Source organism: Urocitellus parryii, chromosome 13, assembly GCF_045843805.1.
Source record: "Urocitellus parryii isolate mUroPar1 chromosome 13, mUroPar1.hap1, whole genome shotgun sequence".
NCBI lineage: Eukaryota > Metazoa > Chordata > Mammalia > Rodentia > Sciuridae > Urocitellus > Urocitellus parryii.
Window position 1 is genome coordinate 48374464 of NC_135543.1, and position 15086 is coordinate 48389549.

General features: G+C 38.0%; 1 protein-coding gene across 3 annotated transcripts; it reads right to left on the minus strand.

Moving 5' to 3' along the window:
- Nucleotides 1-960: 960 nt before the first annotated feature.
- On the minus strand, nt 961-10911 carry Snrpd1 (small nuclear ribonucleoprotein D1 polypeptide). Of its 3 annotated transcripts, none has more exons than XM_077792365.1 (4): nt 10561-10637; nt 7259-7335; nt 3648-3839; nt 961-1170 (listed from the first exon to the last, which is right to left on the minus strand). In XM_077792365.1, exons 2-4 carry the CDS (start codon nt 7326-7328, stop codon nt 1094-1096), a joined length of 339 nt encoding a protein of 112 aa, XP_077648491.1. In that variant the 5' UTR covers nt 7329-7335; nt 10561-10637; the 3' UTR covers nt 961-1093. The 3 variants fall into 3 exon arrangements, with proteins under 3 accessions (XP_077648491.1, XP_077648492.1, XP_026243861.1); XM_077792366.1 differs by lacking the exon at nt 10561-10637 and adding an exon at nt 10476-10539; XM_026388076.2 differs by lacking the exon at nt 10561-10637 and adding an exon at nt 10767-10911 and having other exon boundaries at nt 965-1170.
- Between the last annotated feature and the right edge of the window lie 4175 nt (nt 10912-15086).

Sequence of the window (15086 nt, forward strand, 5' to 3'; positions counted from 1 at the left end):
AAGTAATAATCTTTGTAGAAAATTTCCTTATTTAAAATATTAAAACCCTGATATATATAAAAAATAATAAAAAAAGATTAGCCCCCTGCCATCCTCAATGTAAGTTTTTTCCTTAGCATATGAACAAATCATAGTAAGCTTTACAAGGAACTGTTATCTACTGAGACATATTTCTAAGTTTACTCAATTAAAACAATTATTTACAATCTTTATTAACAATTGGAGGGGGCTGGGGCTGTAGTTCAGTGGTAGAGTGCTTGCCTAACATGGGTGAGGCACTGGGTTCAATCCTCAGTACCACATAAAAACAAATAAAGGTTAAATTCTTTAAAAAACTAGATTTTACTATCAAAAAGTTACTTTTCCTTTTGTTCTTCAAGGATGCCTTATAAAACTACTTGATAAAGGAGTTATATAAGATACTGACATTCCACACTGACAGATTCAACACTGCTCACAAATCTAGGGAACATTAGCTGGAATTTTAACTCAAGAAACCAATGACAACAAAATCAATGACTTTTGAATTAGATGACTATTAGCGCAGGAGAGGAAAAATAATTTTAGATCCCCATTTCATAAGGACTTTCTTAAATGCCATGAATAACTTATTTGACCAATAGATAGGCTTCATGCAATAAAATCAGAGTAAAACAATAAAAGGCATATTCAATACATGTTAAATATAGATATATATTCCATGTATATACACTGTGAAAAAAATTTTAGTTAAAAAAATTAAAGACTTAAAAAAAAAACAAACAAACAAACAAACAAAAAAAAAATTAAAGACTGGGGCCGCAGATGTAGCTAAGTGGTAGAGCACTTATTTAATGTGTATAAAGCCCTGGGATTGATTCTCTAGCACCACAAAAACAAACTAATTTAAAGACTAATCATTTAAAAATGAAATTGCCTAGTTTTCACTGTTCATTTCATCAATGTACAGGAAACTACTGGAATTTTAATTTGATATAGTCAACAGACAACTCTGTCCCACACTTATGTTTATTAAAAACTGACAAACAAACAAAACCTGTACAAAAAAATCTCAAAATCATTTATCACTTTCAAACAGTAATCAAGAGACACATTATCGCCTAGGGCCCCCTCTTCCTCTTCCACGGCCACGTCCTCTTCCTCTTCCTCGGCCTCGGCCTCTTCCTGCAACTGAGGGAAAAGAAAAGCAAGGTAAATTGTCTTTTGGTCACCACAAAAAGCATTTACATACAAGCCTTCCACAACTTAATAGCCCTTTTTTGTTCCTGCTGTTGCAGTTTAGTACTGAGAAATGAAATCAAGGGTGTTCTACTACTGAGCTAGATCCCCAAGCTCTCACCAACCCTGTTTTTTTTTTTGTTGTTGTTGTTGTTGGTGGTGGTATTAGGGATTGAACCCAGGGGAACTCTACCACTGATAAATACAGTGGATTAAAGACTTCGTTATTTCCCTGACAGGTAAGTAGAAAAGAAAAGGCAGAATAAATCTCTTTTGAGATCAGAAGACTTCAGATTAAAAAATACTTGCTAAGTAGAGAGCACAGGACTGAGAGGGAGAAAGGGGTTTAAAAAGGGTTTTTCAAGGTATGTGTTACAATCAATTTTTTTTTTTTAACCAAAAGACAACAGAATAGGAAACTTAAGCACATTTGTATTAAGACTACTACTTTTTGGGGGCTGAGGCTGTAGCTCAGTAGCACAGCGCTTGCCTAACGTGTAAGGCTTTGGGTTCGATCCTTAGCACCAAATAAAATAAAATAGTTGTCCATCTACAACTAATAAAAAATTTTTAAAAAAGACTACTACTTTTATATTTTTAAACTTTTATGAGACTACAGGTATAGGTATAGGTATAAGCTATAGGTATAAGCAAGTCAAGATGCAAAGTATATTTCCGTGGGTACAGAGCAAAAAAAGTCTCAAAGTCACTATATTAAGTGAATATCTACAAACACCCAGCCCTGTTTCTATAAAGCTGGCTGAAGATACTTATCCCAAGGAAGCAGAGCTGAGAAAAATAGCTCTACAAAAGACTTTTAGATCCTGAAATTTTGGATCTCCTAGTGAAGAACGCAATTTACTTTGGGACAACTTCACAGTGAGACCCTCTAGTCAAGGAGTCCAACTGTGTCATGCCTGTAACTGCAGAGACTTGGGAGGCTGCCAGACTGGGAAACTTAGCAAGACTGTTTCTAAATAAAATATAAAAAAGGACTGGAGATGTGGATCAGTGGTTAAGTGCCCCTCACTTCAATCCCTAGTACTCCCCATCCCAAATAAATAAGGAAATAGGGCTGGGATGTAGCTCAATGATAGAGTGTCTCTGGGTTCAATCCCTAGTACTGGAAAAAACAAAGAGAGAGAGAGAAAATAAGAGAGAGAGACACACAGACACGCAGACAGATACACAAAAACACACAGAGAAACAGAGATCTAACAATGTCAAATACAGAATAAAATTTTAAAAAGCAAAACTAAAATTAACCTTGCCAGAAAAAAAAAAAAAAAAGCACTACATCCACAAAATAACAAGATTCTATGAAAAATGATTAAGGGAGGATGCTTGAAAAAGTCAAGAACATTTCTCGAGGGCTGAGGTTGTGGCTCAGTGGTAGAGCACCTGCCTAGCATGTGAGGCCCTGGGTTTGACTATCAACACCGGATATAAATAAATAAAATAAAGGTCCACCGAAAACTAAAAAATACAAATAAATACATAAATAAAATTTAAAAAGAAGAACATTTCTCAAAAAATAAATTAAAAAGGCAAAGAAAAAACAAGAGAGAAAAAATAAGAATCAGAGAATCAGCTGGGCATGTTGGCGCATGCCTATAATCCCAGAGGCTCAAGCGGTCGAGATAGGAAGATCACTAGTTCAAAGCCAGCCTCAGCACAGGGTAAGAAGCTAAGCAATTCAGTAAGACCCTGATTCTAAATACAAAATAGGGCTGGGATGTGTCTTACTGATGGAGTGCTTCTGAGTTCCATCCCCAGTACAAAAAAAAGAGAGAATCAGCCAGAAGCCAGCATGATGGTGTACACATGTAATCTAGTGGAAGGCTGAGGCAGAAGGATTGCAAGTTTGAGGACAACCTCAGCAACTTAGTGAAACCCTGTCTCAAAATAAAAAAGGGCTGGGAATGTAGCTAGATGGATAAATTCCCCTGTAGCACCAAAAACCAAACCAAACCAAAACTGTCAGAAGTGGTTTTTGTTTTTGGTGGTTCCAAAGTAGGAAGATAAGAATGAGCAAAAGGAAAGAAATTATGGAAGTTTAACTAGCAAGTTTTCTTAACTATTAGGGACAAGCACCAGGACAACAGAGAGAAAAAACAAAGAAGGGGGATCCTATGCAAAGTCATTAAGGTATTTTAAAATATCAGGCATAAATTCAATCTCCAAATCTTCTAGTGTGAAGAGATCAAGCCATGCACAAAGGGATAAGATATTAAAAGAGCAATAATCTTTTAAATAATAACACCAAGAGCTATAATAAATACTATATGCACTCATTGCAAATACAGGAAACTTCGAACCACATACAAACAACAACAACAAAACCACCTGTGTTCACAAATGTTGTATTTGGAATAGTGCATTAGGATTTAAAACAGCATACTAAAACATTTTTAATCCTTCAAACTTACCAGCTTCCCTTTTCTTAGATTTCACCTTAGGTTCAACATCCACAAGTAGTGTATCCAGAGGTAAGCTGTCTGGCAGAATAAAGTATCGAATGTTATTTCCCCGAATACTCAATGTTTCCAGCTGTACAGGTTCTCTGTTCTTCAGGGTCATTTTCACAGCTTTAAGATGTGTATTCATGCTGACATCTACACCTAAAGTAGAAAAACAGCATAGCCATTATTATTAGCACAATAATTAAGGCAACCAATTAATTTGTCAAGCCACAGTTAATACTGTACTGTAAGAGCACATCTGTTTTGCAGTGTTTCTCAACAGAATTTAGCACACGTGCAGAATTACGCCAATGTAAATCAGCAATCTTTCCTTCATTGAGATTTTCCCCTAGCCATACTACTGTTTTACACAGCTAGGTATGCTTATAGAAGTGAATATAGCAAGCCCTAGAAGGCCCTGATTGTTACATATGTCCATTATGCCCTGTATTCTCCTATCCCAAGTTTGAAAGGTATTTATTGGCAGTTCTCTTTGTAACTTACATACACCACATGCCACAACTATTCTCATCTTTGTTTTGAAAATAAATTCCTATAGGGTCTACAGTATTTTTTATTATTACTAGGAACTTAAGATTATCTTTTTAGGGCTGGGGATGTGGCTCAAGCGGTAGCGAGCTCGCCTGGCATGCGTGCGGCCCGGGTTCGATCCTCAGCACCACATACAAACAAAGATGTTGTGTCTGCCGATAACTAAAAAATAAATATTAAAAAATTCTCCCTCTCTCTCTCTCAAAAAAATTATCTTTTTAACTGTTTTTGTTTGTTGCAGTGCTGGGGATCAAACCTAGGGCCTTATGCACACTAATCAGTGTTCTACCACTGAATTACAGCCCCAGCTCTTGACTATATTTTTTAAAAAGATTGTTAATGCTTTTGATTACAAAGTTGTAAAGGTTTTTAACTTTTTTTTTAGTTGTAGTGGTTACAACATCTTTATTTCATTTTTATGTGGTGGTGCTGAGGATCAAACCCAGCACACCTCCAGCATGCTTGTTGCTGGGCAAGCAGTCTACTGCTGAGCCACAACCCCAGCCCCGAGTTTCAAGTTTTTGAGTGTTCTTTCCCAACCTATTTTTCTCAGTAAGCCATTATTTTTAGTATGAGACTTTGTAAAACCAAAACAAGGTTTTTCAGAATGAATATATGGCATTATAGCAGAAAACACCTGATTATTGATGCCTTTATGAAATTATATTTGAACAAATGGGATAACCAAAGACCTACCTAACTTCTTGCCTTAGAAAGCTAAGATTAGAAAACAACAGAAGTCTCTCAACGTTTCCAAAACTGCCTAATTTTTTTCAGTATTACTGATCCTATCCTCCTCCTTTCCAGCGAGAGGAACAAGACTTCTTTTTTCCTGAAATTAATATGCTCATAATACATTCTATTTTCTTAAAGACCTTGATCCATGCAGGGGGAGGGGGAAAATGAATAAACTCTGTCTACATTCCAGGAAGCGCATCGTAAGTCATTTAAATTTAATCCCAACTATTTTTATGGTAAAGTATGACTATTCCTGTTGTGGTGACTAAATGAATATGTATTATTTATGTTTTTATGTGTTCATATATGATACAAGAAACTTTTAACAGTGATTTGTCGGGTGTGGAGGGAAAAGTTGTAGATGGATACAATATAACAACTTTATTTTATTTTTATGTGATGTTGAGGATTGAACCAAGTTCCTTACAAGTGCTAGGTAAGCACTCTACCACTGAGCTACAACTCCAGCCTGGGAATAGGATTCTTAACCAAATTTGCTCCCTCAACTTATTATAACTGTCCCCACCCCTGGGACATTCATTCATTGTATTTTATTGGGTGGCAGGTGGGGGGTGTGTGGATAACCAGGGATTGAATTTAGGGGCACTCAACCACTGAACCACATCTCCAATCCTATTTTGTATTTTATTTAGAGACAGGATCTCACTGAGTTGCTTAATGCCTTGCTGTTGCTGAGGCTAGCTTTGAACTTGGGATCCTCTTGTGGCAGCCTCCTAAACCACTGGTATTACAAGTGTTTGTCACCGCACCCAGCAGGACATCCATTTATTAAGTGCCTATTATATATTAGATAAAACTTGCATTATATTATTTAGGTTATGTCTTCCACCACTAGATTCTGGGTTCCAACGAGAGACATTGTCTCCTCCATAACACCTAAAACAGTGCTCTGAGGTAGCAGACTGAATCACTACTTTTGAAATTTCTGGGGCTGGGGATGTAGCTCAGTGGTAGAGCACTTGCCTAGCATGTGCAAGACCCTGGGTTCAATCCCCAATGCTGCAAAAATTAACAGTAATGCATGAGCTTGGGATAAGGCTCAGTAGTACATGCTTGTCTAGTATATAGGAGGCCCTGGGTTCAACCTCCAGCAACACACTCGAAACTACTTTTGGGGCAAAAGGGGGGGGGGCCCAAAGAGGGGTATAGGCAGTGGAGAAGGTGGGAAAGGGACTGGGAATGGCCAGGGGCCCCTTAACAATGAGTTATATCTCCAGTCCTTTTTATTTTTAAAATTTTAAGACTGTGATCTCACTAATATTTTCTTAGGGACTCATTAAGTTGCCGAGGCTTGGTCTAGAACTTACAATCTTCCTGTCTCAAGCCTCCAGAGTTACTGGGATTACAGGTATGCACTACTGCACTGGGGTAGTTGCAGAATTTCAACAGGACAGCAATTATACTTTCACAGTATGATCTAAGACTATATGACAACCTTATACTGTTTTAATTTCCTTCCACAAAAACTTGTAAAGTTCTAATATGATCACCAGTAATGTTAGTTTAATACTTTACATTTTTCTTTGTTTACTCAGATACAAATATTAAAATTTCAGTATTTTAGAGAATGGAAACATATGCTCCAAAAGTACTGTCTTTCATTTGGCCCATCTATTCTTTTGAAAACTCTGAAATTTGGGGGCTGGAGATATACCTTAGTAGTATACTTGCCTAGCACGTGGGAGACCCTGGGTTCAATTTCTAACATAGCAAAAATTTTAAAAAAAGAAATAAATTCTGCAAAATTTTGGAAAACCTGTGAGCAAAGAAAATACTCCAAAATATATGTGAATACTACTTGCCTTACGTAGATCAAGTCAAGGTTTCCTAATATCCCCCCCCATTGTCCACATATTTTTTACACAACATAATGAGACAGAGAAACTCCACACTCCATCCTCAAAAATGTTACAATCTAACAGGGAACACAATCCCAATGAAAATAAAAGCTCTGTAATATATTCTAAAAGAAACATTCAGTACAGAAGAACACACACAAGTAAAGTCAGAAAAATCAAGAAAACAGGATACCTGGGGAATTCAGTTTGGTTGTAGCATAAGTGCCTTTAAGGTAAGGCCATGTAAGGTCAATTAAATAATTCACTCACACAAAAAATTGCAGATCTATACTAGAATTAGGACAATGTTCATTAAGCAACCAAAAAAGAATTGTGGTCTGCAAGCAGAGATTTTTTTTTTTTTTTTTGGGGGGGGGGACCTAAATGAAAACAAGTCTCTAAATTTAAATACTCCAACTGTTTCCATACCTGTAATTGTTCCATGGACCTGTGTTCCATTCTTCAATTCAATGGTTACAGTTTCATGACTCAATTTCATCAAAAATCTATGGAAAATAGGAATAAAACCATTAATTTTTACCTTTAACACTTCAAAAGCCTATCTATAGAGCTGAAAGGATAAAGTTATCTGATACTGAAAATCTGCTAAATCTATCCACATTAATTTCTATTAGTAATCTGCGTAACATTTTTAGCTTTCCCTGAACTAACCCTCAATACTTACAAAGAATAATGTTAGCATCCTAACACAAACTGTTAGATGTGTGCATTGGGCACATAGCACACATCTATAATCCAGGTGACTCAGGAGGCTGAAGCAGGAGGAACACAAGTTTGAGGCCAGCCTCAGCAACTTAGTGAGTCCCTATCTCAAAATAAAAAGGGCTGAGGATGTAGTTCAGTGTTAAAGTTCTCTGGTTTATATCACCAGTACCAAAAAATTTTTAAGAAATTAAAAATTAATTCATGATAGCTGGGCACAGTGGCACAGGCCTAAAGTCCCAGTTTCTTGGGAATTGAGGCAGGAGGATTGCAAGTTTAAGGCCAGATTGGGAACTGGGAAGAGACCCTGTCTCAAAATAAAAAAGGATGGAAACATGCTCAGTGGTAAAGTGTCCAAGGGGGGTAAAAATCATGAGAATGACCAATGAAGAGGTGAAAAAGTGCTGAACATTATTAGTCATTAGGAAAATGCAAATTAAAAGGAGATACCTGTACACACCCACTGAACTGCCCAAAATTAAAAAGACTGACAACAACAAATGCTGATGAGGATGAAGGGCAAATAGAACATATTACAAAAAAAAATGGTACAATCACTTTGAAAAACAGTCAAACAGCTTCTTGTTAATTATATGTCTACACCATGACTCAAAAACTTCAATCTCAAGTATTTACTTAGGTAAATGAAAGCTATGTCCACAAAAAAAGATTTACACAGGAATGTTCCAAGTAGGTTTTTTTTTTTTTGGTGTGGCACTGGGCATTGAACCCAGGACTTTACACGTGCAAGGCAAGCACTCTACCAACTGAGCTATACCCCCAGCACTCCAACTAGTTTTAAAAAAAAATGCTGCATTTCATTACATAAAATATTTACCTCTAAAGGGAAAATAAACCATGAGTGTGGGGAGGGGGCAAACCTCAGTTGTGGTGAGTACATAAAAGGAGGAGGATACTTCAGGCTGGAAAAATATACAATCATCTCACCCTATCAGAAACAAGGAAGCACAAACATTCAATTATTTTCTGATGAAGCCTTTACTAATCTGAATTCTTCCTAATTACTAAAAGTTAGAATCAAATATTCAGATAACTTCAGTATCACACTAAGTGAACAAAGAGAACTAGATAACATCACATTTTTATTAGAATTGGCAAAACTAGTAGTTTATCAGACATCAGGAAGATCAGGAAAAGTAATCAATTTCCCCCTCAGTTATGGAAACAATAAGGAAAAAAAATGATGGTCCCAACTGAGGTACAGAACAGAATACATTCTATAGTAAGAAGAAATTTCATTTCTATATTATACCAAAGATACAAAACAAGATTAAGCATAACCATTAAAGATGATGCTTTGGGGGCGGGGCACAGTGGCATACACCTATAATCCCAACAGCTTGGGAGGCGGAGGCAGGAGAGTTCAAAGCCAGCCTCAGTAAAAGTGAAGCACTAAGCAACTCAGTGAGACCTTATCTCTAAATAAAACATAAACAAGGACTGGGGATGTGGCTCAGTGGTTGAGTGTCCCTGAGTTCAATCCCCAGTACCAAAAAGAATTGGTGGTGGTGGGGGATGGATATATATATATATATATATATATATTATATATTTGCGCGCCTTGGGTTAAGTAGAGGGAAGTGAAGAGTGTGAAGAGAATCTGGGGTTATGAAGGATAGTAGAATGAACTGGACATTAAAAATTACCCTATGCACATATATGATTACACAACAGGTGTGATTCTACATCATGTACAACCAGAAGAATGAGAAGTTATACTCCATTTATGTATGGTGTTGTTAAAAGGCATTCTACTGTCATGTACAACTAATTAGAGCAAATTAAAGTAAAATAAACTGAAAACAAAAGTTACACGGAAATCCCATCATAACAACATCTTTAAATGAGAACTCAATCAAAAAGTATACTACCAAAAGTTAATTTTAAAAGATTATGATTTAGGGGCCAGGGATGTGGCTCAAGCAGTAGCGCGCTCGCCTGGCATGCGTGCGACCCGGGTTCGATCCTCAGCACCACATACCAACAAAGATGTTGTGTCCGCCGAGAACTAAAAAATAAATATTAAAAATTCTCTCTCTCTCTTAAAAAAAAAATAAATAAAAAAATAAAAGATTATGATTTAGACTAGCAGATATGAACAAATTCTGAGACTTTTTACTCAATATTATAGTTCAAAAAAAATTGAATGGGGCTGCGGGGAAATATGAGGAAGACCCTGAAAATTAATCTTAATTGCCTCCTCTACAAACTGCCCCCCCAACACAATATTCCGCAGAATCTTGCTATTTCAAATATAGAAACTGCCTATTCATTTGTCTTCACCACTACATAGAAGGCTCCAAAATGGCAGATATGCTGCTTTTTAAATTCTATCACCTATGGGCTGGGGTTGTGGCTCGGTGGTAGAGTGCTCGCCTAGCATGATTGAGGCACTGAGTTCGATCCTCAGCACCATATGAATGTAAAATAAAGGTACTGTGTCCCTTAAAACTAAAAAAAATATTTAAATTCTATTACCTATGTACAGTGTAACAGGTGCCCAATAGTCGAGAACAGCAATCCTCGACTCAACAAAAAAGAAACTAGCTAAATAATTCTAATTGCTGGCTTATTTGCAACTCTCTGCTCCTATGTTCCAGGCCTCCAAGTCTTTTGTAGGCTCAATTAACTGACACAGTGACAGAAAACACGGGAGAAATATCTGAGAAATATCTTTATAGTCAGCCACAATTAAAATGATGACTCTATAGTGGGAAAATCCTCATAAATCAAAACCGTATCCTAAACGAGAAATAATCTAGAGACTGTAAAAAATGTTTAAAGTCGCAAATTTATGAATTAGTTCCTCTTTGACTTGCACATAGGTGTCGTTGTTTCCAGTTAGCCTCATGCAGCTTCTAAGCTACTAGAACCAAGCACACACTGCAAAGTGGTTACTAACCAAAAGCGAACTTGGACGTCAGGCGCTGCACTTTTCAGGCCTCTACACACTAGATGACAAGAAACGGCTCGGCCTTCACACTCACCTACTGGAAGACACGCTGGGTCCGGGTGCAACCCAGACTCCAGCACCCTCGGCGCCGCCAACATGGGCGCGGGAGGGGCCGGCGCCGGAGGCCGTTAGTAGGCCGCACGCACGCGGTTTCCCGCCTCCTGTAATCGGAGCAGCCCAGCTTCTACCCCGGCCCAAATCCTCCCTTCACAGTCCCACCTCGCTTAGTCATATCCTCACCTCACGAGCTTCATCCTAGCGGCGCTGTTACTCCCTTGGTCCGATAGTGCACAATATTAGACAAGCGAAGACCCACCAACTAAGAGTTATGAATGGCCGGAAACGCCTACTCCAGAGGCTCCGGACGTAAAGAGCGCGCGGAACCCTGAAGCGTACAGCGGAAACGCCAAGGCCGTGCTGGGCCGCACTCCCTTCCGGCCGCAAGGATTGCGACGGCGGCCCCTGGCGACTGGAGGACTACTTTTACGGCTGTTGTGGGCGTGAGGCCGGTTTAGGAGGAAGTTTCCTCCTAGTAGGTCTGTCTCCTTCAGCTGGCCTCACAGCAGGGCGCGGTGACAAAGCACCGAGTATAATTTCTTCTGAACGAAGAAAATTTCTAAGGGAAGCCCAAAGGATAATTCTAACTCGGTTCCAACAGCAGGAATCTTAGCATTCCTTAATGTACTTGAAGAAAGTCAAAACTTTTAGCTTGTTAATTGCATTTTAAGTTCTGAGCTCCAAAACAGAACGTTCTACTTTCATCTTACCATTTCCGCACCATTTAATTCAAACACTGTGCTTTTGAAACACCTTCTTCTCTTGACTGCCAGGATGCCAACACACCTGATTTTCTCCCTAACTTATTTTTAGGGCTCCTTCCATGGCTCATTCTTCTCTGTGAAACCATTACCCACTAGAGTGCATGGGGTCTAACTGCTGTAGTCTTTTTGTGGATACTTTTCTGATAAGTGATCTCCAAAATTATGGCTTTAATTTGTGTCTGTAGACGGGTGTGGTCTCAGTAATTTAGCAAGACCCTCAGCAAGTTAACAAGACCTTGTCTCAATATAAAAATAAAAGGGGCTGGGGACATAGCTTAGAGATTAAAGCACCCCTATGTTCAATCCCCAGTAGTTAAAAAAAAAAAAAAAAAGAGTATCTCTTGTCTGGACTGTATCTTCAATCACCAGAACTCTGAAATTTTAATGTGCATAGATTAAAATTTTAAAGGGATATTTTAAATTGTAAATCCTGATTCACTTGTTGTGGGGCCTGAAATTCTGCATTTTTAACAATATTTAGTTGAGGAAGATGCCCCTAGTCCATGGACTGCAACATCAGTATCGTGGCTGGAATGAATATTTGTGTTCTGCCTTCTCTACATCTATCTCTTCTTTTCCCAAAAGTTCCTCTTATTTTTCTGGCTATTTATGTGGTCCTGTGGGAGCTGACTCTACCCTTTATACCAGTGACTATAGTCCAATACTTGACCACAATTAGATTGGGATTTAAGCTGATCCAATTAGACCCTTGTATGAAATATTCTTCTCTTTTGTATGTGGATAGGTTGTAGCCCCTGGGTCTATTGGAAATTTCCTTAGAACTAGTACTCCAGTCTCAGGACAGAGAATTTTAAATTAACCAAAATCCGTGGTGATGTTAATAAGCCCCTTAATTAAAAAAAAGAAAAAGCGCTTGGGTGTGATTATGTAAATTATATAGTTAAATTACTCAACAGCAGTTGGTGGCACACACCTGTAATCCTAGCAGCTTGGGAGGCTGAGGCAGTCTCAGCAATTTAGGGAGGCCCTGAGCAACTCAGCAAGACCCTGTCTCTCTTAAAATATTAAAAAAGGCTGGAGATGTGGCTCAGTGGTTAAGTGCCCCTGAGTTCAATCTCTGGTACCAAATAATAATAATAATAATGATAGGTAGCTCTGACTACAGTGTATATATAAAATATTTCCATTGACATGGAAAGTTGGATAGTTTTACTTTAATATCATATTTGTTTCATTCTTAGCATTTATTTATTGCCTGGAATGAGAAGGTAAACCAAAAGCAGGGAATTATGTGTGTTTTGTTCACTGCAGCACTGTAGCATCTAGAATAATGTTTTGCATATAATGTGCCCTTGTTCCAGAACAGCCCTGTGTATGAGAACTAACCCCAAGGTACTGTGACACTGAAGAAAGAGACAGATCCAGGATTATAGAGAGTATATTCTGTTAGAGACTAAAGACAGAGAATCACAAATATGAGGCCAGCCTCAGCAACTCAGAGGTCCCTAAACAACTGAGTGAGGCCCTATCTCAAAATAAAAAATAAAAAGGGCTAGGGATGTAGTTCAGAGGTAAAGCATCCCTAGATTCAATCCCCAAAGACAGAAGTGTGGTCCTGGGTGGCAATAAGACTAGGTGGATCTCTGTGATATGAGTTAAAAGACAGGGGGGTTATCAAGTGATCAAGACCAAAGACACTTCATCAAAGCCAGAATGTGACTGATTTATATCAGGCTAATACCAAAGAGTCAGGTACATTCCTGGTGCCAAGTGCTGGCACAAAACTCCACATGCTACTCTTACTTTTTTCCATTCATTTATGCTGGAAAATTATTTGGGGAAAACTTCCCACGGTCACTTGGGCAATCATAGTGATTTTGACTCAAGATGGGCAGTCATGGCATACCAAAACCATGTGCTCTCAATTAATATTGATGAAATAACTAAATGCTTTCCCCATTAGAATGTATGCTTTATAAGGAAGGAGAACTTGTATGTATTGTTTACTGAAGTGTCTCTATTACCAAGCACAGAGTACTCCTCCTTATTATCCCAAGTCCCTTTCCACTTTGAACTTTGCCTTTTTTTTTTTTTCAGTACTAGGAATGGAACCCCAGGGTGCTGTACCACTGAGCTATACCCTCAGCCCTTTATTTATTTGAGACCAGGTCTAACTAAGTTGCTGAGACTGCCTTTAAATTTGCTATCCACCTGTTTCAGCCTCCAGAATAGGTGGGATGACAGGTGTATGCCATCCTATCCAGCTTTGCCTATCTTTTAATCTATTTTCTTTCCCCTAAACAATATTAAAAGACTTGAGCTCTTGCAATGCATCAAGCTCATCCTCCTCTCCAGACTTTTGTACATGCAGTTCTCTGGTCTGGATAACACTACTTGTCTTTTCTCAAATATATGGGACCAGCAATAATTACTTGTATTTATTAATGTGAGTCTCTCAGATGGCAAATTGAAATGCCATTGTCAGTTGACTTATACCAAATTGCTATAATTTTTGTCTTTGTTTTCCAGCTTGAAGTTTTTTAGAGTTTTTACTCTCTCGTGGTCATATGGAAACTATTGAGAGTCCTGAAACAAAGTCAGCAAAAGTGTAACAAAATAAAGACCTTTATTTGCTGCTAGCAGTAGGGTCAGTCTGAAAGTGAGATTGTCCTGTTGTATTTGAATTAGAAAATACTTATATACATATATCATAGGGATTTAGATTGGTCATGAGAAAGAAAAGAAACCAGTAAACGAGAGTATGATGTGTGGGGCAATGCAACTATTCTATCATCATAAGCCAGTGCAGAAAAGTGCATTCTGCAGTTTGGAGTCAGCAAGGAAAATTAACAATTTAAACAAGCCCAAAAGATTACATTCACGGTTTTTAGGTTAGAAAGAGTACATGGAGTTAGGGGCTGTGAAAATGATTCTCACTACTTAAAGAACCATAATGTTGAGATCTAATATGCAACATCTAGGTTCCAGCATTTTTTTCTAGCATGAGCACATGATAAAGTTGACCTGACCTGAACTCTCCCCCAGGACTTCTCAGCTCTTAGGAATGGAGGCTTCTCTTTTTACTGGAGCCAGTTTGTTGCAAGCTTCCCCCTATCCTCCTGTACTGAGAATTGAACCCTGGGGTACTCTATCACTTAGCTATATTCTCAGTCCTTTTTTTATTTTGAGACAGGGTCTTGCTAAATTGAAGAGGCTAGCCTCCAGCTTTTGATTCTTTTGCCTCAGCCTTCTGAGTTGTTGAAAATATAGTCATGAACCCACAGGACCTGGCTCATTGAAAGCTTTTGAAATCTTTGTTGTTAGGAAAGCTTACTTGAGAATGAAGGTAATACAGACAGAAGAAGAGCTGAGCATAGTAGAGTGTCTTGCTGATATAATTTGAGCCTCAGATTTCAGGATGGTCTGAGGTCAGCGGTTTCCCCATAGCTCCCAGTTATGGTAGCAATGAAGTCCTTACAAAAAATGTTGCTTACATTAGTTTTAGCTGGATTTTCAAAGTAAAGATATGTCTAATATTTTGTCTGGATTTTCAAGCATTTCTTTCTCTTTTTAAATTGAATGTCATCCTACCTCATAGTTATCTGAAAAAAATATTTTCTTGCTAATCCCAATTCCTTCTGAACTAAATCTTTCTTTTTCTTTTTTTTTCTCGTTGTGATTTATACTCTTCCACAAGTTCAATGCTAATATTCTCATTGACCAATATTTTCAAAACCTGAATTCTTTACTGTTTTTCTGGAAGAGACTGAAAGTTCAG

Coding starts and splice junctions, on each gene's coding strand:
- Snrpd1 (XM_026388076.2), bottom strand. Junction 3,840..7,258: donor GGTCCATGGAACAATTACAG/GTATGGAAACAG, acceptor TTTCTACTTTAG/GTGTAGATGTCAGCATGAAT. Junction 1,171..3,647: donor ATCTAAGAAAAGGGAAGCTG/GTAAGTTTGAAG, acceptor CTTTTCCCTCAG/TTGCAGGAAGAGGCCGAGGC.